General features: G+C 39.6%; 3 protein-coding genes across 3 annotated transcripts; all 3 read left to right on the top strand.

Moving 5' to 3' along the window:
• The first annotated feature begins 3,632 nt into the window (after positions 1-3,632).
• LOC128469610 (venom serine protease inhibitor-like) lies at positions 3,633-6,573 on the top strand. The gene is made up of 3 exons (XM_053451425.1): positions 3,633-3,801; positions 5,227-5,277; positions 6,060-6,573. The coding sequence occupies exons 1-3, from the start codon at positions 3,762-3,764 to the stop codon at positions 6,473-6,475; spliced, it is 507 nt and encodes a 168-aa protein (XP_053307400.1). The 5' UTR covers positions 3,633-3,761; the 3' UTR covers positions 6,476-6,573.
• A 5,831-nt stretch (positions 6,574-12,404) lies between these two features.
• On the top strand, positions 12,405-14,792 carry LOC128469615 (von Willebrand factor-like). The gene is made up of 4 exons (XM_053451430.1): positions 12,405-12,444; positions 12,908-12,944; positions 13,636-13,674; positions 14,237-14,792. The coding sequence occupies exons 2-4, from the start codon at positions 12,914-12,916 to the stop codon at positions 14,593-14,595; spliced, it is 429 nt and encodes a 142-aa protein (XP_053307405.1). The 5' UTR covers positions 12,405-12,444; positions 12,908-12,913; the 3' UTR covers positions 14,596-14,792.
• Positions 14,793-16,959: 2,167 nt separating this feature from the next.
• LOC128469619 (venom peptide SjAPI-2-like) lies at positions 16,960-19,237 on the top strand. Its single transcript, XM_053451433.1, has 4 exons — positions 16,960-17,113; positions 18,199-18,255; positions 18,583-18,609; positions 18,894-19,237. The coding sequence occupies exons 2-4, from the start codon at positions 18,216-18,218 to the stop codon at positions 19,088-19,090; spliced, it is 264 nt and encodes an 87-aa protein (XP_053307408.1). The 5' UTR covers positions 16,960-17,113; positions 18,199-18,215; the 3' UTR covers positions 19,091-19,237.
• The last annotated feature ends 7,153 nt before the right edge of the window (positions 19,238-26,390 follow it).

The raw sequence follows: 26,390 nt of genomic DNA, 5'->3' as shown, positions 1-26,390 counted from the left end.
TACTAGAACTCAGATTGAAGTACGTTAAACTATCTTTCCCTTTTTTTAGCCTTTAAAACCCTTTAAACGAAATTGAAATTAAATAAAACGAGAAATAAACAAAAATCATAAAACTGAGCACTTTAAACAAAAAGTATCACACAATAAAGTCACAGGACGGTCCCTACGCGGTGTTTTTCCAGTAGCCTGTTTAATCTGGTTTAAACGTGAAATAATAATGTTTTTATCCAGACAGTTTAATAAGCGTTTTTGGTTTTATGAGCACTATGTTAAGTACCCAAAACACCATTATAATATCGTGACTAACAGTGGAAACTTTTATGCCGTTCCTGTTGCATGAAGACCCTGACATTTTTTGGGCTGTCATCCAGGACTGGACTTGGGATGGCTAGGCAGCCCTGACACGTAAGTCCAGTGGCCACCAGATGACCATGTGTGTTCTCCAACTCGATATGAGGCCATGTGTATGCAGCTACTGGAGAATCAGTAAGTATTAGAGTCCATCAGCCACAGACCTTCCAGGAATTTGTCCGGTGGGCAGATGGCCAGGTGGGACCTGTGGGATACATAGATTCACTCAATCGGTAGATCCGGTATGGAGTATGAGGTACCACCAGCCAGTGCCTCAACAAGTACTTGCAAGGTGTGCCAGATCGTCAGTACAGACCTACAGTTTTCCGTCCGCCATGGACATGGATGAGCTAGAGACCCCCAAGGACTATATGTCCTTATATGTCATGTATGTTCCCATATGCAGAACATGCGGAGAATACCTGCCAAGCGCTGCCAGAAAACCATGGAGAAAATAAAGTGGACAAATAGACTCTTTTCTGATTACGATATTATATAAGTGTTGAGCCGGTTTCTTATCTACTTCACTGTGAGCTTTCACTTGGATTCTCAAAATGGAAGGAAATCCAACATGTGCATAAAAAACGGGTTTCTATGGCCGGCCACCACACAATATTTGGGCCTCAACACACGCCACATTTCAGGAAGTAAATAAAGTCATTAGGGGACGGGTATTGGATGTTTCCTCGCTATTTCCACCGGTGTCAGCATTCCCACGGAAGGTTTTATGGAGTCACAAAGTATCCATGACTACTGAGACGCAAGGAAACGTTTGTCTTGTGCATAGACGGGGGGAGAAGACCCATTTTTAAAACCCACTTAGCTTGGTTCCCTCACATAATGGACATCCCCAAACCCCATCCGAAACTCTTGTAGCCCACTCCTGGCATTATTTACTTCCCAAGAACATCATTTAACTTTCCAAAAGTTTTTTTTTCCCTTTCCCAATATTCTTGATGAAAAAAACTCATTCCATTGACAAGAATGAACTTTGTTTCTCACAGAAGCTTCTGGTGAATGAACTAGAGATTTGTAGGTGGAGTGTCCACGATGTTTGCATCACCTGTGGATTGAGAAGGACTCACTCTTATGATATTAGTAACCCCGCGGCACACCCGCCGTGCGTAGATACGATTCTTACGACTGCTATTTTTAGTTATTCCCTGTCTGTGACTCTGGTAATTTTTGTCTGGGACGATTTTGGCGTGCATGCACCATGACTCTTCATCATTCTGTATCCTATAAGAGCCGGACGAACGTTCCGGTAGAACTGGATCCGGCAATTACACTTAAACCTTTAACAGGTGAACGGAACCTGACACGCTACGGGCTGAATATTTGAGAAAGAGAAAATGGAATTCTATTAGTCAAGGAATGTGAGGCATACATAGGCACGATGATGTCACACCTCGTTTCTAGTAATTTCTCTATCGCGCGCTGTACTGTGACATAACACACACGCATGTATGGGTTCCGGTGGAATCGATGGATAGTTCCATTGGTCTTGGAAACACAGCATGAAAAGTGCTGCTTTCTACTATTTTTTGGTATTTCTTCCGAATAAAAAATAAATTTGTACCTTTTGATTGGACATTCCCATGGATTAGATTAAGATTGGTTTAGCCTGTAACCGTTACAACTGATCTAGAACTCACCATGTGATATCTGGAGGTCCCCCCTCTGGACAGATCATTTAGTTAAGCAATTTCCTTATAGACCAGGGTGGCCTGTAGGGTCAACAGCTGTTGTGAGGACTACAATTCCTATGATCCTCTTTAGGGTTCTAGCTAATAATTCTAGGAGATAAAGTTTTGTAGCGTTCAGATACTTGGTTAAGACTGCCATATGTTATTGTGCCAAGTGTGGATTAAGATTAGGATTTAATTAAAGGGATTAAGATAATAATTTGAGAGAAGGTTTTGTTTATCTGCCTGAAATTATGAATATAGTTTTGGTATTTAATTTGGAAAATAACTATATCTGCCATAATATGAAATGTTGGGTCAAACAATGATTTTGTGACATTAATAACTGTGTAGACTTGCCGACTTATACTTTCTATGTTACTGAGTTACAGGTCATCGTTGCGTGATCCTGTTATATTATTATTTGTTACAACATAGCACCTTGCAGAAGCCAAGTCACACAGCTGGATTTCCCTAGCCTTGGGCAAGCTTTATATTAAAAATGGATAGAATCATGCCAACGCTAATTGAAAATTCAAATATATTCAATTTTTCTCCATCATAAAGTTCACCGATACTATGGAAACGGCTATTGGTGGGTTCTCCTCTAATAAGCATGGAAATGAAAGAGAAACGAGAAAAAGAAGACAGGAGAATAGAATCTGTGTGGGTCAAGTCAATTTTGTACAGTAAGAAAGCTGTGGATGCATCGTTGCCCGTTTTAATACATGATGATATTTTGTTGGCTTTTGCAGCTGCTGCCTGACATTGATCTAAAGATGTTTCTCCATTTGGATGGAACTCTGCAACTTTGACTTATCGTTGCTTTTAGAGTTACGCGCAATGCGTTATACAATTAGAGCAGTGAGCAATAGTGAAAGTTTCTTTTAGTAAGCTGCTAATTATGTAGTAATTCACCCGTGGAAGAACCGAACGCAAAAAAAACACACGGCGCGGCCACGTTCTGACTGTGAATGTATTTGGATAAACATCGGGAGATCTCCACGGCCGAACCTTCGAAGAGCAGGAGTACGACCCAAAATATTTGTTCATCCAACGACCAAAATGGTGACTTCACCGTCTCGAATGTTTATCTGGAACCATGACTTTTTCAACCTTATGAATAGAGTTTGAAAGTTGTTTTTTTCTCTCGTAGGGTTCCCTATTCACAAAGGTTTTTATAATGATCTTTAAAGCCGTGTGTTATGGAAAAATATCCAACATGGAGGTGCGGTGGGAAGACTGCCGAATATGCCTGGTGTCAGAACGCACGTACAGACAGGCGTTTTAGACATAATTAAGTCATTTATTGTCATATATGTTACTGTAACCATCACAAAGTTTCTGGTCAACTCTTCCCCGCTCTCGTGTGAGAACCTTGCACCAGGTGTGACTAATAGTAACCTCTTGGGGGCAAGAATTTTCTAGACGTGCATTAAACCGATTGTGCGTGTCATTTATGAACCGAATAATGCATGGAATACCTTAGTGATGTCACATAGTACGTGTCTGACTCCGTATTCAATTTAGATCTTTTAATGAGCTCCACCACCCATCCACCCCTCGCCTATAAGTATCCTCAGCCTGCGACCGAGAGACATCAGACATCTCCCCAGCCAGACAGAAAGAGGCGAGACGTCAGTGTTTTTAGAACTTGAAGAAATACAGGATTCCGAGGAGATACCGACTACCGCTGTGTGAAACGACTCAACGCTAGAAGCCAAGATGATGAACAGGATCGCCGTGAAACTTTTCCTGACACTTGGTGAGTACGGATCTCCTGTGGTATACTTAGGGCCACGGGCAGCATGTGCAACAGAACAACACAAACCGTGTTACCTACAGAATCCAAAAACAGCCTCAATGAAACATAGAACCTGCCGGCAGATCGGCCCCTTCCGGCCCCCGTCTAGTCTGCCCGTTTCTCCTGCTGTAAAGACTCAAACCTTAATCAGTCGTTGGTCTCGTCTTAGATTCAGGAGCCGTATGTCTATCCCATGCATGTTTAATCCCCTCACTGTATTACCACCTCTGCTGGGAGGCTGTTCCACGTATCTACCACCCTCTTTACACAATTTAGTACATATAGTATCCCATTGACTCACCAGCACTAACTTTCTTTGATTACTAGTGCTTAGTAAGGGTGCAGCCCCCCCCTCCCCCATAAGCAATTCGATGTCAAACAATTCACTTCGGAATGTTAGATACTTACAATTTGGGTTGGCCAGATTAATGCTACTGCCTTAAAGTTTGTCTTAAATGGAGCATAATAAATACCAAATAACAGCAAAGCCTGACTTTTTCCTCTGCAGAGGTTCTACAGGTGTTAGTATGTGTTCCGGTGCGCGTATGCAGCTAATAGACTCATTTTTGGGTTCAGTAACGGATTTCTTGGAGATTTTATTTTTTTTAAACACATGAGATCTGACTGGCGAATATGATTTAAGAAAATTATATAGAGGTTTTTTTGAACATGGAAATAAATCCTTTTGAAGCTCAAAGCGCTAGAACTGGTTTTTCAATTAGTCATTTCTAGTATAAAGGGTGTGCGTTTGGGAGGTAATATTTCTTTTTTTTTCACCAACATTATTACAAAAAAAGGCATGATGAGATATTTTTTAAGCAGTTCCGATAAAACATTAATATATTTACTATTCCATCACCATATAATTTTTTTATTTCATAAAATTTCAAAAGAAATAAATATTTTAAACCTTTTCAATACAGGAAAAATATTCAGTAATGTCTGTTTAAGTGCAGATTGTTACATTTTGTAATTCATTAAAAAATTGAGGATTATTTTGAACAAAAAATGTAATAAAAAGGTAATTGGAAGAGCTTTTTAGCAGAATTTTTCTCCTAGAATTCATATAGATTAAAAATACCAATTTCTTTGTAAATCACAGCATAAAAAAATCTGGAATGGTGTTTTAATAAATATATACCAACAGAATAAATTAAAAAAACATATATATATATTATATATTTTAGCAATATTGTAATGTTTACAATTTTGGGAAAATTATAATTTCTTTTTTTAAAGTAAAAAGAAAATGACTTTTTTTATGAAACAAGAAAGTTAATTAGTATATTCTTATATTAAAAAAATATTTGTCTACGTGTTTTACTATTTACTAATTCGGAGACTGTAACTTAATGCTGTTTTTTGTTTTTTTCCCCTTTTTTTCAGGGCTCTGTCTGATTGGGGTATCTGCTCAAGAAACAGCAAGATCCCAGCCAGGTAAGGAAAATTCTTCATTTGTGGATTTTTAGGTTAAGTGGATCAACAAGCAGTCAGGTTGGTTAACTCAATATGAGTGAGGTGGGCCCGGCACTTTAACCCCTTAATGACATTAATGCATTGTTTTCAATGGGTTGAGGGACCGCCCATTGTCCTTAAGGGGTTAAGGCCAGTGGTCTTCCAACTTTGTAAGTGTGAACGACGACCGGATATGACAGTCGGCACATTACGTCTTCATGCTCACAGGCTTTAATAATAAAAAATGGCTAATTACGGTGGAACAATCATTGGATTATCCATTACGGTGATTGTTCCATATTTATCATTTTTTTACAAAACAATTCAATTTTATTCTTAGTAGAAAAAAACATATTATGGTTAATATATTCTTAACCTTTCCTTATTAAATTATTCTTATTATTATATGAGTTTTGGACATCCTTTACAAGAAGGCTCGGCCAACTTAGCAATCAAACATTTTTATGTAAAAATTGCCTTTAATCCATTAAAAGAAATTCTTCCAAATTCACAAGAACCGGGAATAGCAGTTTAACCCCTTAATGACAAAGCCTGTACATGTACGGGCTCAAAATGCATTGTTTTCAATGGGTTTCGGGACCGCCCATTGTCCTTAAGGGGTTAATAGTTGTGGAAACGTATAAAATGCGGGACACAACACATTTTATGTCAGTCAAGCTTCATAAGTGTTTTGGTTATAAACATTTACCTATTTCTCTAAATCTTTCATTTTTTTTTGTATTTTTTTTTTATGCTCCATTCAGATGCATTTTGCGAGCCCAATAAAATATTTTACCCCTGCAAGCCTTGCCCCAGAAGCTGCGGGAACGTCGAGATCCCGTGCTTGAAGCTTTGCCAGCCTGAGTGTTACTGCAAGCCCGGCTTCGTCCTCTCGTCGCCAACATCCAACACGTGCATCCCGGAGAGCGAGTGCACCTCCTGCGGCCCCAACGGGAAATTCGACGACTGCAACTCCCATTGCCAAGACACATGCGACAATTACCTGCAGCCAAACCGGGCCTGCCCCATGATGTGCTCCCCGGGCTGCGTGTGCCAAAAGGGCTTCGTCATGCACAATAACCAGTGTATCAAGCCAGAAGCCTGCCCCAGGAGCGCCAGATCCTTCAGCCCATTACTCTTACCCCTACTGGCTGGGAAACTCAACATCACCAGACAGTAACGAGGCCCTTCAACCTTAACTACGCATCCTAATATTTTATTTTTTCTGCACTTTTTTTTCATCTATGCTTTAAATAAAATAAATTATATTTAACTTTTTATCGGTGTTCCGACTTTTTTTAAGGGGGGGGTTACAAAGTATCAACGCTCTTTTAAGATCAATAAAGAACGTTGGCTTTGTTTATGAATCCGCATCTACCAGACAGGCCAGAAGGTTTTGTTTTTTCCCCAGAAATCTCATGGTGCTGCCACAACCACAAGGAATTCTGGGTAGGCAAATGCAAATAAGGTCAACGACGATGACCTTTTGCCCCTCTATCCACTCCATACTGAACTCAATGGTGGAGGCCTTAGGGTTGCTCAACGAGTGGTAAGTTGCCGCCATCTTGTGGACTCCTGAGGAGCTGCGAGTTACAACATCTCCAGTTGTGTTGTAGCTCCTGTAGAACTCACCAGTTGACGATTCTTTCTTGTAGTCCAAATCCAGTATCTGATATTGCCTTAACTCATATTTAGGTGACCCTCCACGACTCCACATGTCTTTGCACTTGTGTTGAAAATATCCATCAGTCTTTGAAATAAAATGGTTCTTCAGCGACGTGGAGACTATCATAGTGTTTTGACCAAGAAGTTACAGTAAGTAGATGAATACTAACCCTTAGGAGATAATTTCCCAGACTATGGTACATCCTACCCCTGGGCATGTCTGACTGACCCCATTTTCCGTATGTATTGGGTCAGGTTGGGGTTATATTTACTATAGACTCTTGCAGATGACATGTGATTCTGACTGATCAATTCATTTTCTTGTTGCTCACTATTTTTTTCATATCGACAATATTTTGAGGGCTCCTAACAATGTATCCAACAAAAATTAGACACATGAATTTTTCGTGGGCGGTAGTGAGATAGGCTTCCATATTTTTACTGACCATTATTATCCAACGGGCGTCAGATAAAATGACTTAACTTTGTCCTGCGCAATAACACACAACGCTGTTTTCCAAACTAAGGACTTGTTGACAACCTGTTTCCAACCCTTAAATAAATTTAACAAGCCGACATTCATGTCTGTCAAAGAGTAAGGAGTGTTCTTTCAAACAAGAAACATTTACAGGGTTAATATGTATATATCTATACGTCTTTATATTGTGATGAACCTTTAACCTCCGATGAGAAACTCTCATAATAGTCTATAATTAAGAATAGAAATTGGAGGATTACTTTTCTTGCTCCCACACGCCCTTACAAGCTTTGGGTGGCGTTCATCAACGCTAAACGCTGAGAGCAATCATTGGACATGTTTCTTAAATTGGACATCAAAGAATGCCATAATATTTATTATAAGAAGGATGATCTACTTGAAAATGTCACTTCTCCAATGGCCTTTGGTTATTACTAAACCAAAATGCCAGGCATATTCCTAGAAGCTGGCCATGGTCTGCAAGAGTGGTCCAGGCTTTGTCGAAGTCAAGCTCCCAGATTTGGCTGTTGGCTACGTCTGGTTTGCCAAAGTATTGCCAAAACTCCAGAGTGTTGTGATTCTTGATTTATTAGGGTAGGTTGCAGGGATCCATAACTCTCAGCCAAGTTACAATTTACTTATAATTTGGGTTTATGTTACATACAAATTGGAAAAACACAATAAGTCCACCATAGGACTGCATTCTCTCTCCCGTAGCATCATGTGACTACTCTAGTTAGAAACTAGTTGCAAAATATGTCTGGCCAATAAGATATACAGCACATGAAGTTCTTATGATAAACAATGTATCAATATGAATAATGCAAGAAAAGCTGAACTATGAGTGCCACCTAGAGGCAGCTGCCTGCAATTACAAGAGAGGGGGAAAAAAGTAACGTCATATTTAATGTAAGAAATTACATTGATAAGATGTTAAACGAGATTCACTGTTATGGCCTGAGAATGTGACTGGTTTTAATATTTATGACAAGCCTTTACACCTATTTTTGGTGTTCAATTTTTATCTATACCTTCAACACAACTTGAGCATCACATTTTAACACACAGGACGACTAGTTTCTTAAAATAATAATAATAAGACCTAGGCTTCCAATATATAGAGCCTTTTGTATGACTCCTTTATGGATTATATAAGATCCCTGGCTATTTTCTTTTCCCATTGAAAGCCGATACACTGAAGAAACACACAGGACTGCTAATGACAAAAGAACCAGTTTCTTGTTTGATGACCTAAGAGATTTCTGTGATTATTATGTAATACACGCCAACACCTTCTTGTTGTGCAACATGTTCTGGCATTTTATTGCTGAATATTCTGCCAATTTCTGAATCGTTACAAGTGATCCACCAGACCGTAACGCTAACTAGCTCCAACCATACAAACTGTTCAGGACCAGTGGGTTGACTTGATATTTTGGGAGTTTACAGAGAAGACGCGATGAGTTGGATAATTCTTTCAACTCAACCAACCATCTCAGCTGAAAGCTTGATTGGACGAGACTCTTCGGGACGATGTGAGCTGCTACGTGCTGTCTTATAACTCAACACAAGTTTAAGGCTGATTCTAGAAGACTTAAAATATCCTCAAGTTGGTGGCAAATCTCACTGTAGGGAATGGTTGAGTTACTCTAAAACCACCTCTGCTACATCGGCCTCGGCAACTTGACATTACGGCCAACTCAATCCCATTCGACTCCCAAAGCTGCCACAACTGCCATTTGGTAAGCGTGCGTGCTGTTATACCTAACGTATAATTATTGTTACAAAATATCAAGTTTTATTCCACTGTCTCAATATCCAACATGTACTCACATGGCAATTATTGCTGAACGCCAGACTGCTGTCCTAGATATTACACACATGGAGCATCGTCAAAAAGATTAACACGATTTCTCAACAAGAAACAAATACTTTGTTTCCACCCAAGCGTGATTTCTAATGTACCCTTCCATTATGGTGAAAGACTTGGAGGCACAATTTTGACAAAAGTCCAGCTCGAGGACATAGCTAAGGTACTAATGTTTTATGGGTGCCTGCGATGTGCCAACAGGCCCTGTCTGGCCATCTTGTAAATTGGGCCAATATTGAGTGGGCTGGTGATGGTACCCAGACTCACCAGGAGGAAACTCAGTAAAATACAATGTCGAAACCTCATAAGTGAACGAGGACAGAGGGTCTTATAATGACCACGTAGGGTAAGGAAGAGGCTCTCTCAAGAGATAAGTAAAAGTAACTGCCATGGACAATGAAGATGACTAGAGGATGATAGTGGTCCATGTTGAGGACAGTTCTGTCCCCCAGAATTTCTTGGCAGTATGTTCTCCATGGAACTAATAGAAGATGCAGATGTTGGGTGGAGAATGACTCCAAGTGAATCGTGACCAGAGTCCACTGCGTCATGAATGCCAAGTTAAATGTTGCACCATTACATCATACCAGTACATTTTATTGACCATAAACACAGGTTCTGTTTCGCCAGAGCCAATAATGCAATCTGCAGTTGGATCCAGTCCATACATTTCTCGTGGCTATTTCTCAAGCACTCAAATAAACATTTAATTATAGTCAGTCCATATCCACCCTGCTCAGCACTGACAATATATAAGAGCAATAGTTCCCATTATTACAGGAGAGAAATGGACACAGGTCGCACATTCTGTCACCCGGAGAGGTGAGATTGGGGTGCTCCATGTACTGACTTTTGGCTGGAATAGTTGTTTTGGGTAAAATTGTCATGTTTGTTAATTTAAATATCGTAACATGTGACAAAAGGGTCTACAGAAGGTTGGGCTCAAGAATACCTCCAACACAGTTCATCTTGGATATTCACTAAGAATTTTTGCTGGGGGGATCCTGAACTTTTAATTGAATAGAAAATTTCCAAGGGGTTGACCAAAGATGGAGGTTTAGTTTTTTTATAAGACCCGTAACAGATCGCCATGTAACCGACATCAATATGTAACGGGAAAGCTCAAGGATGGAGCCGAGGGAAGCTTAATACCGAGGGACAGTCCAGATCGAGGCCACCTGGCACCAGTTATTCTAGAAAATACCAACTTTTTCAATTCCTGCGTTAAAGGAGGCACCTTGGGTGTTCAAGACTCAAAGAGACAGATAGATAGATGGATAGATAGATAGATGGATATATAGATAGATAGATAGATAGATGGATAGATAGATAGATAGATAGATAGATAGATAGATAGATAGATAGATAGATAAATATAATGTGGTTCATTTTATCGTTTGTATGCACTTTTGCTGTAAGGATGAGTTTGAACTTGACTTTTTCTCCTCCGCAGGAGGAGTCTCAGAAGTCCCTCCGTCACCTGTCGTACCGCACCTGAGCAGAGTGGGTGTTTAGCCGTTTCCTTTCTGTTTATACCGAGGACTTTTGGAATCAAAATCCTTACGTGTGCAAAGCGGCCGCTGTAGCCAATAACCCAACGAGAAGAACAAATTAAAGGCGTCCACATCAAATAAATCAAACTCAAACAATACAAAAGCACGTGTCAGGGTGTGACAGATTGTGTCATCCAAAACAGGTGTGACATTTAATTATTGTTGCAAAATAATCTTCTTCCCCAATTTCTGCTCTCCCTTCGAGTTGCCAATTCCTACTTTTTGACCTAGAAACTCAATATCATGAATAAAAACATAAAACAAACAAACAATAAATACTTATTTTACGCTATTTAAGATCATCAGGGTCCTACGTGTTTCAGCACTCTGGAATTTGGGATGGGGTGTCTAGAACCCTTGAACATAGAAGGAGGACATGACTGGTAGCTTAGGTCTTAAGAGGCCTCTTTAGCAAGGCCTGACTGCGGATGACTAGGCGGCCCTCGCACTTTAAGGCCAGTGGCCACTAAACAATGTCTGGATACACTCAATGGAGGACCTACTGTCCCACCAGGCGTCCTTCATGACCAGTTCAGATGACCAGTTCAGGTCTTAGTGTCAGCATTCCCTTTCCTACAGGGAGATCATGCAACATTGTTGGTTGTGGTAACCATGGTAACAATGAAGGGTAGAGACTTCTCCCCCCTCTAATTGTGTTGTGGCATCGGACGGACTGGGACTCTTGGTCAAGTTTGCGGAGGAACCTCGTAGCCACCATAGGCTCTACCCACCTTGATTTGGCTGCCAAGTCTTTATTTGGGGCTACTGGTTGGGTTTTGAGGTTATTTAAGGGTATCTGCCTAAGCAGCCATGATCATACACACGCATTAAGTTGAGTGCTATTCCGCTTAATTCACAGGCACTGTTTCCATGGCGACTGCTCCATATTTACAAATATTCCTTAAAAATGACTCTTGCATTATCCTTTTTTTTTTTATAATTGCTATATTACAGCTTTACAAGATAAAAAAAGAAAAAAAATACATCATTCCAAATAAATTGTGTGTGTGTGTGTGTGTGGGGGGGGTATATTTCAATATGTATATTTATGAAAAGCATTATTTACCCTTTTAATGTCAAAAAGCTCGTCATGCCCTAATAGCCAGGGTGGGGTTACAGTGGCGGGTACATTTATGCTAAAAATAGGGATTTATCTGAAAATAGAGATTTATCTAAAAAAATTCTATACATATTAAAATTATATATTGTATATATACTGTATGTATATGTATGTACAGTTGTGTTCTAAAACAATTGTATGTTGCAAGAGAAAAAAAACCCAATAGATGCCAAGAAATAAGGATAATATTAAGGGGTTCAATGAGATTCATGGGTTCTGCCCAGAGGGGGTATTACATAAATCGGTTAACGTGCAGGGTGTAGCTTGTACTAAGTCAACGATAATTAATTAAGATTCGGATAACCACCTTTTTTTTTTTTTTTTTTTACATGTGCTCCTGATGTAAGACGCTTCCCACCCAGAAAAGCTTGATTATAAATAAAGAGGGTTCTCCAGAAAAAAAAAAGCTGAATCAGAGAACACGCCAGCGAGAAGATACCCGCAGATCCTGCCACCGACACAGGTGAGACGGGGACGGGAATCGTACCGACACATTGTACCCATTCCAGGTTTATTGGCTCCTGATTTCTATTGCTACGGGGTTAGCGTGTCTTACGGTGTTACCTCGAAGGTGAGGAGTGCAGCAGTCACAAGAAGATTCCCTACAAAAGGCAAATTCTTCTGGGCTTTGTGTCTAGACCAGAAGAATACTTTATTTCAGAGGATAAAGCAAGAAACCATAGTCTAACACTAGAGGGTCAGAGGTTTAGGTGTAAAGAAAAGACGTTTTACATTACTGAGAGGGTGGCAGATAAGTGGAACAGCCTTCAAGCAGAGGTGGTAGAGGGTAATACAGTGAGGGTATTAAACATGCATGGGATAGGCATACGGCTCCTGAATCTAAGACGAGACAAATCTGATTGTTATTTCTTCTGGTTATTATTTGTGACTTATTTTGTCTTTTTTTTATGCTATTTTTCTCCCAGACCAAGATGCTTCCCATAATGCTGCTGGCTGCGTTCGGTGAGTACACAGAGGCTACTATTTAGATTCAGATAACTCGATCTAATTTATAGGAGGGATTGAGAAAATTCTCAACAGGAGATGTCTTGGGGAACAACCAGAATATTAAAAATGTAAACCTCATTTTAGCCTTTAAATGTCCAAACACGGCAATCCAGGTTAAAAAAAAGAAATTGTTAGAAGAAGGTGAATGCACCCAACTCTTTCCAAGGAATTGCCAGATAGACACCTTACTCCACTCAATTTAATGAACCAAACCTATTATTTTTTGTTGCTATTAATACTATTTTTTATATTTTTTAAAATTGTATTATTATTATTATTATTATTTATTTTTATTATTAATCATAATTCATTTTAAGTTTAGCTTTTCAAAGTTTATGTTTTTAAGTCATAAGTTTTTACTACAGAATGGACTCAAATAGCCGACTAAATTGGAAGACGTTAATTATTTACTTATTGACTCAATTAGAAGCTTCACTTGCCGACGCATTTCACCTTTCAAATGAATAACTAAATACTAGTAAATCTCTCATTTAGAAGGTGAAAGTTTATTCGATTGCTCAGATAGTTTCGTGTAATTTTTTTTTTTTTATCTGTCTTGCACTTTATTAATAAGAGACATAATTATGTTAATAAACAATATTAAAAAAAAAAAAACTTTAATCAAAATATGCAATCTTCTTTTCAGTGCTCCCCCTGACACTGGTCGATTCCCAACAGTATGACGGTAAGAAAATAAATGTTGAAAGGATAAAAATTCCCATTTCCTAAATGTTAAATACGTCTTTTCACATATTTTACTAAATATTGCAAAATGTACTTTACTTATCCAAACAAGGTTATTACATAAAGACGATGATGTCGTAATCATGCATTCTGAACATTTCCGAAGCCAGAGAAGTGCTTCTTGCTCTAAAAGAGTTTATATTTACTCAAGATATTTAAAGTGTGGTCTGAGACGGACTCCATCCACCGCTTCCGATTTCATTATAAAATATTAATTTTAATTAATCCAACAATTCCTTAAATAAATTTAACAATTAAAAGGGTGGAGGGATATTTAAATATATTATAAAAAATATATATGTGTTTAATATAAGCACGTGACACCTAAAGTGTTGTGAATACAGAGGATGCTGCCCAGAAAAGACTTGGCCATTACCCGACGCATTTCGCACTAGAATTTCAACTACGTCGGCAGCTGCCTTCTCATTTTATTTTGTGATGGGAATGCGTTCTTTTAATTAAATTTGTTTCCCACACAATAAATTCTTTCTCTCTCTCCGCAGAGAATAGGTGTGATATCAACCAGCAGTACTACGAGTGCAAGCCTTGTACTGACGGTTGCGATGGCCCCATGGCGTGCCCTAAGATCTGCGAGCCTGGATGCGACTGCTCACCTGGCTTTGTCCTTCAGTCTAAAGAGCCTCGTATATGCGTGAAAAAGGAACAATGTATCTATTGTAGGGAACCTAACCAGGTTTACTCTCAGTGCTATGGTCACTGCCCAGCAACCTGCGATGTAAACAAAATTTGTCTTATGATATGTAAGCCTGGATGCGTGTGCGTGGAAGGCATGGTCCTTCATAATGGCAAATGCATCCCGCTTTCAGAATGTCCTAAAACGGGTCAACAATATAACAACTAAACTGTTGTCTGCACCCGAATCGCAACAACAGCGGTTTGGCCAACCTTCTGCTCTTCCTCGGTTGCTTGGGTTTTATGGGATCAGCTGGGGATGATATCGGTGTTAGGAAATCGCTTGTCATACCCAACCAAAAATGATCAATTTAAGGCTGTACGGTGCTTTTCAATATTTTTTTTAATTAAAAGTGTGATTGTAAGTATTAATTATTTGTTGTCGTTCTTTATTCCGTCAAGTCAACCACCTCTTCAGCTCTTTTCTGGGTCCATGAAATATTTGCATTTTTTAGCATTGCTGCTTCCTCAAAACCAAAATTCAGTTTAGGATTAAACTTCTTTTTGCATTTTTTTCTCTCTCTCTCACTTTCTCCCACTCTCTCCATACCTTTTCTGACAACTGCTTCCATATTTCTGCATCCTTCTGTCTTTATTTCTCTCTGTCTTCGTTCTTCTCTCCTCTTGAGCGTTCTTCCTATAGGGTTGAGCTTCTGTGCACACCACAGGGGGCAAACTCTTCCCCCATTGAAGACAGGGGGAAGCGGAGACATGAAAGCAGGTGTCGGAGAAGGTAGAGTTAGAGTGAGTTAAAAAAAAAAAACAATGAGGTTAAAAAGACAATTCAGAGTTTTCTCCTTAGTTTTCCGCCATTTGTACAAACTAACGAAATTAACAAAATTCTATTCAAATTTGCACAAGTCGAGTGATATAAGTAAAGCGGTTTCATATCATGGATACTTCTGATATTCAAAAAGAAGTGGATTAGAATCTAATAGGAAAGCCTAATGTCTGTTGCACCCCAAACACTGCCACCTAGTGGCTGGCCTGGGTATCTAATAGGGCTGGAGCGCCTACCACCCTTCTGTTGCCATACATTTCTCAAAAAACAAGGTTTCCTCCCCGAAAAGTAGGTCTCCAATACAAACAGCTTTATACCTGTAACATGTAGAGCTTTGGAGAGTGACAGATATTAATAACGTTTGGTGGATATTTTTCTACGCCCTTTACTTTCCCTTTAGCAGATATTGGGAGCGAAGGGCTGGTACGGATTACTTATGATGACATGACGAGCGCTCCACACCTGTCATTCTATAAGGTCGTTTTTTTTTTCTCCCCTGGGCTACTACCTACTTGTCACGCATCTTAAAAATCACGATATTAAATCTGGGAGGAGAAAACTCCCACGAAAGCTTGTCAATAAAAAATCGCTTCGCTCTGTAATTGCACAACATTATTAACAACTATTATTAAAGTCAAGACGGAAAAATAAATACAAAGTGTAGTTTAAAACGTCGAGTGCTGTAAATACGCACAAAATAATAAAAAATGATACAGATGATACAAGCACACCGTGTATGTGTTAGGAAAGCGATAGCTCCTATTTCTCCCTTTTAAGTATGGTCAGTCCTTTCTATCTCCTTTTTTTCTCCCGTCTCCTATTTTCTTTTTAAATCTCTCTCTTTTTTTCCTTCCCCGTCTCCTTTATTTTTTAAATCCCTGTCTCCTTTTTCCCTTTCCGGTCTCTTTTATTTTTTAAATCTCTGTCTCCTTTTTCCCTTTTCCTGTCTCCTTTATTTTTTAAATCCCTGTCTCCTTTTTCCCTTTTCCTGTCTCCTTTATTTTTTAAATCCCTGTCTCCTTTTTCCCTTTCCCGTCTCCTTTATTTTTTAAATCCCTGCCTCTTTTTTCCCTTTCCTATCTCTTTTTATTTTTTAAATCCCTGTCTCTTTTTTCCTTTTCCCGTCTTTTTTATTTTTTAAATCCCTGTCTCTTTTTTCCCTTTCCCATCTCTTTTATTTTTTAAATCCCTGTCTCCTTTTTCCCTTTCCGGTCTCCTATTTTCTTTTTAAATCTCTCTCTTTTTTTCCTTCCCTGTCTCCTTTATTTTTTAAATCCCTGTCTCCTTTTTCCCTTTCCCATGTCTTTTATTTTTTAAATCCCTTTTTCCCTTTCCTGTCTCCTGTAATTTTTTAAATCCCTGTCTCCTTTTTCCCTTTCCCGTCTTTTTTAATTTTTAAATCCCTGTCTCCTTTTACATAAAGAGAAATAGAAAAACAAATAGGACAGCAGGCATGAGATGATACCAGAGCCCACTGAAACAATTCCCTAAATAAGCAACGACAAAACCTATAACTGGAAGTAAGGACTTACAATACCCGATGCATTTTGCTCACTTATTGTCTTTGTGTGTTGACCAATTTCAACTTCTGATCTTCAAGCGGAAGTATGAAGACTGAATGTGAAATATTTTTAGGTGTGTTTTTCTTTTTCATTTCATTTCTGGAAAGAGAATCACTGAAAGTTGAAAAGTTTCCCAATAACCCGCGGTGGAGTAGGAGGGTTCGCACACCTCGTTGCGTCACACAGAGTTTGTTGTGAATCATTAACGATTGAGACAAAAAAGTCTGGATTTCGTAGTCCTTGTCTGATGTAAGGTCTATAAATACCGGCAGCCTGTTTCCTCCTCTACAGACGAGTCCATTTCTAAGAAGCAACTGTAGCCAAAAAAACCCATCCAGGGGCAGGTAAGAGAAAAATTGGGTCTTCATCTCAGAATTCTAGAACTTTGAATATAATCCGTAAAATAAACAAAGAACGTCAGGCAAGGGTTAAAAAAATGAATGTTTTATTTCTTCTATTCAGTATTTTAAGGCTGATGGAATTAATGATATTTTCATTTATTTTAGGATCTAGAATGATTTTGTATTATTTATTATCCTTCATTATTATCTTTTATTTGTATAGCGCCAACAATTTGTAAAATTCCTTAAAAAATCCTACAGTTCAATGTAATATTTGAGTTTTTTATTTAAAAAAATATTTATTTCCTGTTAAAATTTTGCCAAATTATCTGTTTTTTAAGTTTTCTTTAAATAATTTTAATGATACAGTAAGATACCACACTGCATTCTGTCCCCGCTATAAAACATGATTAGAAAGTGAATTCTGGAAAAGCTTTTTAAGGCATTTTTTTTAATGTCCTAATACATGGGGATGTCCACCAAAAACACTCCATGGCCTCCTTGGCTGGTTGGCCGGCGTGAAGGTGTGCCCTTGACGCGGAGAAATTTTGCCCTTAAGGAACATTCTTTTGAGTAAAAACTCCCTTGAAATGTTCATATGTCCCAAGTGTCTCTGTTTAGTTTGGTCAGTCCCTCTTTAAGCCTCATATCCCCATGCCTCTTTTAACTCTCTTGATGCCACCTCTCTTCCCATGATTTACCTTTCCCCCCTCTTGAGGCCCCCTCTCTCCTCATCTAATGCCCCTCTTTCCTCCCCTGCTGCCCTCTTTCCTCCCCTGATGCCCTCTTTCCTCCCCTGCTGCCCTCTTTCCTCCCCTGCTGCCCTCTTTCCTCCCCTGATGCTCCTGTTTCCTCCCCTGATGCCCTCGTTCCTCCCCTGATGCCCTCTTTCCTCCCCTGCTGCCCTCTTTCCTCCCCTGATGCCCCTCTTTTCTAGGAGGTCAGAATGTTTGCTGGGTATGAGGGTATCGCAGGGTTCTACAGCCCTAAAAGCCCCGATAATGTGTACAGAAACAGCAGAAAATGGCTTTATAAATTAAACGGGGTAAATAAAACCCCATTAATATTAATTATTTTTTTTTATTTAGATAAAAGAAGATAGAAAATGCTGAAAGTGGGGATTGTCATCCTTGTCATTGCTTTTGGTGAGTACATGTATTAATTCATTTACAGCAGAAAATGTTTTACAATTCAATTTATGTAATAAGAGGACCTAGAAAATTCCAAAATGTGGAATGTAGAGCAATCGCTATGGAAACCACCATATATATTACCTTACATTTATAACTGTCACAAATCTAAATATATTAAACGGATCGTGACTGTGCTAAACCTAATTCATTCACTTCACTGATATGCAAATATGAAGGAAAATATCCACATCGTCATTCATTTTATATTATTCATACACAATTGAAATCATGGAATGCTCGCTAACATCATTATGTATTCTTCACAATTTGTCATTGTAGCGTACAGCTTGACAGATGCTGCTCCAGGTAAGACAGGTAAGACAAATGGCTTAAACAAAATGACTCATGACACCAGACTCTTTACTGAGGGCAGTAGATATGGGGAACAGCCTCCCAGCAGAAGTGGTAGAGGGTAATACAGTGAGGGGTATTAAACATGCATTGGATAGACATACGGCTCCCGAATCTGAGACGAGACCAACGACTGATTAAGGTTTGAGTCTTTACAGCAGGAGAAACGGGCGACTAGACGGGGGCCGGATGGGGCCGATCTGCCAGCTGGTTCTAAGTTTCTATTCTTTTTCTTGCAGATAAACGCTGTCTAAGCAACCAGGAGTGGCTTTCGTGCGGAAGCTCCTGTCCTCTTAACTGTGAGAACTATCAAAACCCACCGCAGTTTTGCACAATGAATTGCGTGATCGGCTGCTTCTGCAAAGAGCCGTATATATTCCGCAGCGGGAAGTCGGGTCCCTGTGTGCTTCCAAGGCAGTGCTCCAGAAAATATTAGCTGAACCCAATAACCCGTGCTTTCAGCCCCCAATTATCTTCGGTGACCCCCATTATGGAAGAGGAATTATAGCTATCGCAATGTAACGCAGCGCTTCATGTTACATCACTATAATGTTCTTTTGGACCAATAAACATTTGAATATGACTATCATGTCCGGCTCATTGTGTTCCCAGATCCCCCCTTGTGGGATGCGGGCAGAAAAGCCCACTGACGTCAGTGAAGGGGGAAATAGGGTGGCGGTCGAGGTGTTCTGACTCGCCCCGCTCCCTGTCCAGAGCTTTCTGCTGGCGACCCAGAGAATCGACTCTTCTCCTGGAGTCTTAGGTGGAACCTGAAGAGTTCCCAGATATCACTGTGTATCATTAAAACTATGATTTCTACCGATGAGATGGACACACAAAAAGACCACTCAGTAGCGTGTTTCCACTACAAAGATGGCACCTCTTAAAGGTCTTGAAGGTATTACCCAATGGGGCTTACTGGCATGGGGGCAGTTAAAGCTGAGTGGGTGCCCTGCCCCACTTAGTAAGTAATATACGTGCTAGAAAACACACACTTACATATACAAACACTAACACACACTCGCGCTAACACACAACTTCATGTTACATGACCCCAGTGACCCCACTGCACTCATATCTCCTTGGGTGGACCAGTCCACTTTTTAAAGAATCTGCATGTAAAGGAGACCTAAAAAAAAAGTCTACTTTTGTGTCACATGACAATGAAGTGTTCCAGTCGAAAATGAGACAAAATGTCATGTTTTAAGAATTATCTCTCTGATTGGTTTGGAAATTCAGCAGAACCAAGAAGGAGGCTTCATTGAATTACGAATGAGAGTAGGTGGACCAGCATCGTTAAGATATATGATAAATATTTTTTTTTACATATATGTGCTGCTTCAGCCTGTCTGACTGGTCTGCCTGCCTTGTAATTATTTGGGTTGATCCACAACCTCGACACATGTTGTAACATCTTTAAGGTGTAATTTGTCATCGATGAAAATAATTTCACTTCCTTGTGTCTCTTTGACACTGTAGATCAGTATCCCTCCGGCAATGTTGCGTACGTGAGGCCTGCAACAATACGGATGTACAGATGGGGTATCTCACAGACTGAGCGTCTAGGCCATGGAGATCTTCTGGACTTAGTTTTGCTAGAATAATGAAGCAGGGGTAGTAGGAGCAGAAGTAGAGTCAGGCAGGAGAAAGCGATCACTCAAGTAACCACTTTAATGGAGTTTTGCCAACGTCAGTGGGCATGAGAAAGCTGCAGAAGTCCCCCAAGAAAACAATCACAAAGTATTTTTAGACTTACACTTGGATATAAGACACAGGTGACGGGAGTTAATGTTGAGGCCTGAGGGGGCCGTAGGTAACAGAATTGGAATCATGGCTGGGAACGGGAATGAAAAACTGGTTAAACCAAGAAACACCACATGGGAAATCAAGGTTCATTCTGCATTCACAGGCCCAGACTAGCTTTTAGACAAACCACTGGGCATAAGCGTCACACACTCACCCGATCTGCCACCCCAGGGACAGTAAGGATGATGCAGCGTGCGCCCAGTGGGTGGATATGCCCACCATTCGTGCATCAATGTGTCCGCCATACTAATGTCATCAGGATGCCAGGACCTCCTCGTCATTGCCAATCCAGCCCTAAACATACGGATTTACTGTAAATTACAGAAATCAGGAGAATGTTTTTAACTAAGTTACTTTTTAAAATCTTCCTTCCCAAGAAAATTTAAACTTACATCTACATTTCAATGCACATCTTTTCTCCTGATAATCATTCGTAATTCCCTGTTTATTAATGACTAGGTTTATGATTGTCACCAGGTGGCAGTAGATGTACAGAGTAAAGATGGACTCTGCAGCCTCAGAAGATCTCATAATTAACGCTGAACAAAATATTACAAGATATCGAGTCCACATGAGAATTAATCGTCCATCTACATGGGTTCTCCTACCAACCATGGAGAACACTCTCATTAGGTTGGACAAGTTAATGGTTGGGAAGGTACTGCCACTTTTTCTCCATAACGGAAGAAAAATGTATCATTCTTGTTACCTCTTTCACCAAAATCCTGAGCTGAGCTGGACCTCGATGACCCAGGTATCAGAGTGTCTGGAAAGATACGACACAAGGAGGAAAGGAGATAAGGAGATTTAGTAGGCTTGTACTTTGAGCTCATATACCCTCGCTGACTCTCTCTAACCTTCTCTTTTTCATTCAAAGGGACAAATGGGAAAGTATTAGAGGTTTAAGAGTGATACATTTATAAAGTAAACCCCCTTAAATTCTTCTGCTCTCTTTGGCTTTCTCATAGAAACACCAATAAATGCATGTGTATGAGTGAAATAGTTTACAAACTTTAAGTGTCTTCACAACATTCTATTTTTTTCTTCCTTATTCTATTCTCATTGACGAAATGTTTTTTTTTCACAATTGTTGTTTTGGTGGTAAAACCCACAAAGAAGACCCTTTAGAAATTTTTATGACTTACAAACAAACAAGCTGTTGACCTTTCGTATTTTTCATCTTTGCTCCACCTAGAACCTCTTTTCTAGAACAGCCAAGAATCGAGGTCGCTATTTTCTGCTCATGTGTTCTTATTATGTAAGTAGGTCGTATTGTTTGCAGCGAGGAAATGTATCGGGCTACATTTATTCAGGGGTAATTACCGGCAGAGTAAACAGACTGCGCAATGGCCCAGCACAGTGTCTATTTCACACCCAAGCCCTGACCTGGCACTCTCGGCACTCCTGGTATTCAGCTGTTTATGCGGTCATGAAGTCATCATCCATATGTATGGACCTTGTTTTCAGCATTTGTTTTTTCAGAGCTTATTTACCCCACTTTGGTCCACTTTTGCCTTTCCTTTATTCTCATACTTTCTAATTTGTAGGCAGTGATGGAGCCGACAGCCTATTCCATCCACTCAATGCCTGTGCCCCCCCCCTTCATTTCCCAGTTCTGGTTCTGCTATGGATATCATTCTATCCCATTTCATGTTCTGAAGCCACGATAACGTTCTTACTCTAAGAAGACCCTCCTCAATCTTCCGGCATCTACTCTCTTGGCCCTTTAACCGGTTATGGCCACGGCATGGACCTTCACTTTGATTCGGTTCCTCGGTCAAACCCCTGAATTCGGGTGACCACGTGTGGATCCAGGACATTACTGACACTTTTCCCATCTCTCGTCGGTCATGGATTATAAAAGGCTTTGTTGTTACTAGCGTCTTATGTCAGATTATGAATTTGGAAACCAGCTGATGTGCTTTTGCAATATGACTTAATTAGCAATTGCTTCATAAACCTAATTGGCGGAGAGGAACGACCTGGCGTTAAATTGGCAGCAAAATATTCTGGAGTCCCTGCCCAAAAATGTTCACATTTTGTAATTTGTTTTCTTTTTTTGTTGACACAAAAAAGCAAGGAATGTGTCACTAATGTCCCACCAAGACTCAACTATCGGTATTATAACAACTGTCGATATACAAAAAGCCTACCGAGAAAACCGAGAGGTGTAAAGGGGCATTTAATGTACATGTCAGGGGGTAGCAACGGACCACAGATGCAAGCCGTATTTACAAACGTGTTAATTACCCCCAACATTTAAATATTTATGGTCAGACATAGGCTCCTCAATCTAAGGGTTAATTTTTCTAGGTTTCTTCCTTGGAAATATCTACATATAAATTGGGACAATTTGATTTTTTTTTTAATTGGTTTTTTTGCCGTTGTTGGACCTGCCAAACGGGGCAATTAACCTAATAATAATAATAATAAAACATGAACTTTGCAACACTTTGTGCAATAAGATTGCAAAATAATGGGAACCCAAATTGGTAAACAACCAGATCTGGCTTCCTATATATATATACGACGCGTTTTGAGGATTTCGTTAAGACATAGAGGGCAGAACAGGTGAGCGACTCCGTCTAATAGATTGTAAAACTCACACTAGCAGGGCTCTATTTTTCCTCGGGTACCGGTAAGTCTGATACCTCTTCATGTCATTGTTATTTGTGTATATTAACTGTTACTGGTGATTTTGTATTTTGTTCTTTTGTAATAGTTTTATGGAATCTGTTAATGCTCTATTTTTCTATTAATGCTCTATTTTTATAAGAATAAGCAATAAGGAATCCTATTTTCTATTGAATTTTCTATGTAGACAATTACATAAATACCAATACCAATTACAGCACTAGGTTTTTAGTGTATATTGGCCAAAAATATTAGAAATGTAAAATGATTGTTATAAAATAAATCTATTTGCGTAAAAAATGTTTCACTTGTAGAGGTCTCTGCCATCCTAAGCCGGTGTTCCTTCATAACAAAAAGAATAGAAAAAAAAAAAAAATAATAAAAAAAAAATAATGTTTTAATGAAGCCGAGCCTGTAATTTTATTCCATTTTTTTAATAAAAAAAAAAATCCAGATGCTAATTTTTGATACTTTTTCAAGCTTCTTGTTCCGATGCCCACGATAACATACATGATGCAGTTGATTGGTGAAGAAGAGTCACTCAACGCACCCCAATAGCCTGTCTCCTCCTACGTTACATCAAATAAATCTCATTATCTCATTCCAGACATAAAAAGCCATGGCCGTGTCCAGCTGTAACCTATCTGTGAAGCTTCTGATGTTGCGTGAGTACACAACGAATTCTATAAAATGTATTATTCTATGGAAAGTGTAACTGGTACCAAGTCAACTGATGGCCCCGATCTTCCTTGCAGTGATGTTTTCCTATTGGATTGGAGAGACAGAATCTCAAGAACAAGGTATGTTTACTTTACCTAAAGCTTTAAGGAACTCAAACGAAACTAATTACAACCAAGCATCCCTTCCATAACCACAAGAAACTATTCTGGTTAATTCAATGATTATCAAAACCAAAGTAGAAACCTTCAGCTGCTGTTAGGTGGGAACCCTCACTAAATAATCGAGACTTTAGGTTTTAGGAAGCTTCTAAATGGTCGTTTTGATGTATTAGGGATATTGGAGTTGTTCTACAATATTTTCCTTTTCTGATGTGCTCCAAAACATGCTTTATTTTACAGTCGCCCATTGCCCCCCTCTGAAAAACTGGGGCTGCATGAAGACGTGTCATCGGAATTGTGATGAGCTCAGCATTCTAAAGCCGATTTGTACTCTGGAATGCAGATGGGGCTGCGAATGTATCTATGGCTACATTTTTAGATCTGCAGGTTCCAACGTCTGCATACCCTACAGGCAATGCCAAGTCAAATGCCCCGCAAACTCGCATTATGAACCCTGTTCATCAGGCATCCAACCGACGTGTGCCACTATTGGAAACCCCCAGACCACTGGTGTTAGTATACACTGTGTACCACTATGTGTCTGCAATAAAGGTTTTGTGTTGGTGACTGGGCCCAGAGCAAGATGTCTCCCAGAGAGCACCTGCAAATCTGGGGCTTAATACATCCAACCCAAGCTCTGTGGAATTGTTTGCCCATCGTCCATTCATGACATCACGGCGCTGTGTTTATGTAATCGCTTTGCTATGCTGCTGGCACGCTGTGCCCAGAAATGACATAATTTTGCTTAGTTAGTGACATCACTGCGCTCTGCTCAGCTTTGTTAGTAAGATGGATGTTGTGCTGACATCACTGTACCCTAACATTGATGTCATTGGCGCTAGTGACATCACTTCTTCCTGTTAATGCCTGTAAAAGTAATTTTCATAGAGAATATAAAATAAACACTAATATGTATAAAAGAGTTAACATCTTATAAATGGTCGAAAAACACTGTTTTTTGGAAATATTGAAAATATTGGTGGAAAAAACCCATCTTTTATGCTTTATGCAGTTCTTCTATGTGAAATCAGCAATAAACTTGGTTAATGATTTATCCGGTTTGTTATCGTGTTGTTAAGGATATTGTAACGAATCAGGTTTTAAAATCCTTTATAACTTCGAGCGTTGAATAATTAATCTAACCAATGATTGTCCTCGATCTTGAAGGGGGGGCGGGAGAAACAATTAAATTCTAATTTTAAAGAAAATAAAATAAACCTTCAACCATCAAGGAGAAAAAATACTCTCTAAACAGATTTACATAATTGTTAATATATTAACATTTCTGAAAATTCTCATCGACGGAAAGTTTCATTTTAGGAAAATTCTGCGTGAAATATCCTCAAACTAAAATTACAAAAAACGCACTTTCTAGAATGAAAATACACGCTCCTTGGATAAAAAAATGCTAACAAAATATTCAAATTAACGTATCCCAACTCATTTCATCATGTAAAAATGCAAAAAAAACAAAACAAAACAAGGAATGAAACTTTTTGACAACTAAAAAGCAAAAACTTTTTAGATACAAAAATTAATAAAAAAAAATTAAATAAAAATAACTCATGTCCTTTCAAATGTAATTATTTCCCTTTCATGCACATCAACGGACATTTATCGGCCTGGTAATGCGACGGGACCGGTTTTCCCTCCGTGCAGCCAATAAAGGCAATTTTCTATAATTATATTTGTAGGAGAAACGCGTCGTCGCCTTCCAAGTTCCTTCCCTGGACAATATTAGCATATAAACTGGGACAGGAGGAAGAGGTTGAGGTTGGATCTGCCAACCAGGTAATTAACTTATAATTAATTGAGATTGGTAAAGAAGGTCAAACCTTGGTGGCATAAATAAATAAATAAATAAATAAATCCCGATCTCTCTTTCTATATAATATACGCGACGCATTTTGAGGTCTCATTACCCTGAGTGAAATCAGAGGAGGTGATACATTTTTTTTTTGAGTAATATATTTTAAATGGTGGATTAAAAGTTTTTTCTTTAAAATTATATTTCAAAAACAATATTCCAAAAAATTCTTGTGTTACTGTTACTCACCTGTCCTCGGTTCCCACGTTGCCGCAACAGCCGCCGCGGAGGAGAGGGAGACCCCCCTCCAACGCACGGCCACCTCCACAGCAGCCACCACGGAGGAGAGGGATACCCCCCCTCCAACGCACGGCCACCTCCACTGCAGCCGCCACGGAGGAGAGGGAGACCCCCCTCCACCGCACGACCACCTCCACTGCAGCCGCCACGAGGGAGACACCCCCTCCACCGCACGGCCACTTCCGCTGACGTCCTCCGAAGTGCCGCACAGGAGAGGCAGACCTCCTGGCTCACGGCGTCCGGCTACTGCGCTCCCTAACTGCAGGCCTTTATGAAGGGAGACTTCGCCACACTCAAAATGGTCGCGATTCACGGACACCGGAAGTGATGTCATGAGGGCTGATGGGAGA

Source organism: Spea bombifrons, chromosome 12, assembly GCF_027358695.1.
Source record: "Spea bombifrons isolate aSpeBom1 chromosome 12, aSpeBom1.2.pri, whole genome shotgun sequence".
Classification (NCBI taxonomy): Eukaryota; Metazoa; Chordata; class Amphibia; order Anura; family Pelobatidae; genus Spea; species Spea bombifrons.
This window is presented reverse-complemented; position numbering and strand designations above follow the sequence as displayed.

Excerpts from the sequence above, each read along its gene's own strand:
- LOC128469619 (XM_053451433.1), top strand. The coding sequence starts at position 18,216 with ATGCTGAAAGTGGGGATTGTCATCCTTGTCATTGCTTTTG. Across the intron at positions 18,256-18,582 it reads CATCCTTGTCATTGCTTTTG|CGTACAGCTTGACAGATGCT; the intron begins GTGAGTACATGT and ends TTGTCATTGTAG. Across the intron at positions 18,610-18,893 it reads CTTGACAGATGCTGCTCCAG|ATAAACGCTGTCTAAGCAAC; the intron begins GTAAGACAGGTA and ends TTTTTCTTGCAG.
- LOC128469610 (XM_053451425.1), top strand. The coding sequence starts at position 3,762 with ATGATGAACAGGATCGCCGTGAAACTTTTCCTGACACTTG. Across the intron at positions 3,802-5,226 it reads GAAACTTTTCCTGACACTTG|GGCTCTGTCTGATTGGGGTA; the intron begins GTGAGTACGGAT and ends CCTTTTTTTCAG. Across the intron at positions 5,278-6,059 it reads AACAGCAAGATCCCAGCCAG|ATGCATTTTGCGAGCCCAAT; the intron begins GTAAGGAAAATT and ends TGCTCCATTCAG.
- LOC128469615 (XM_053451430.1), top strand. The coding sequence starts at position 12,914 with ATGCTTCCCATAATGCTGCTGGCTGCGTTCG. Across the intron at positions 12,945-13,635 it reads AATGCTGCTGGCTGCGTTCG|TGCTCCCCCTGACACTGGTC; the intron begins GTGAGTACACAG and ends TCTTCTTTTCAG. Across the intron at positions 13,675-14,236 it reads CGATTCCCAACAGTATGACG|AGAATAGGTGTGATATCAAC; the intron begins GTAAGAAAATAA and ends CTCTCTCCGCAG.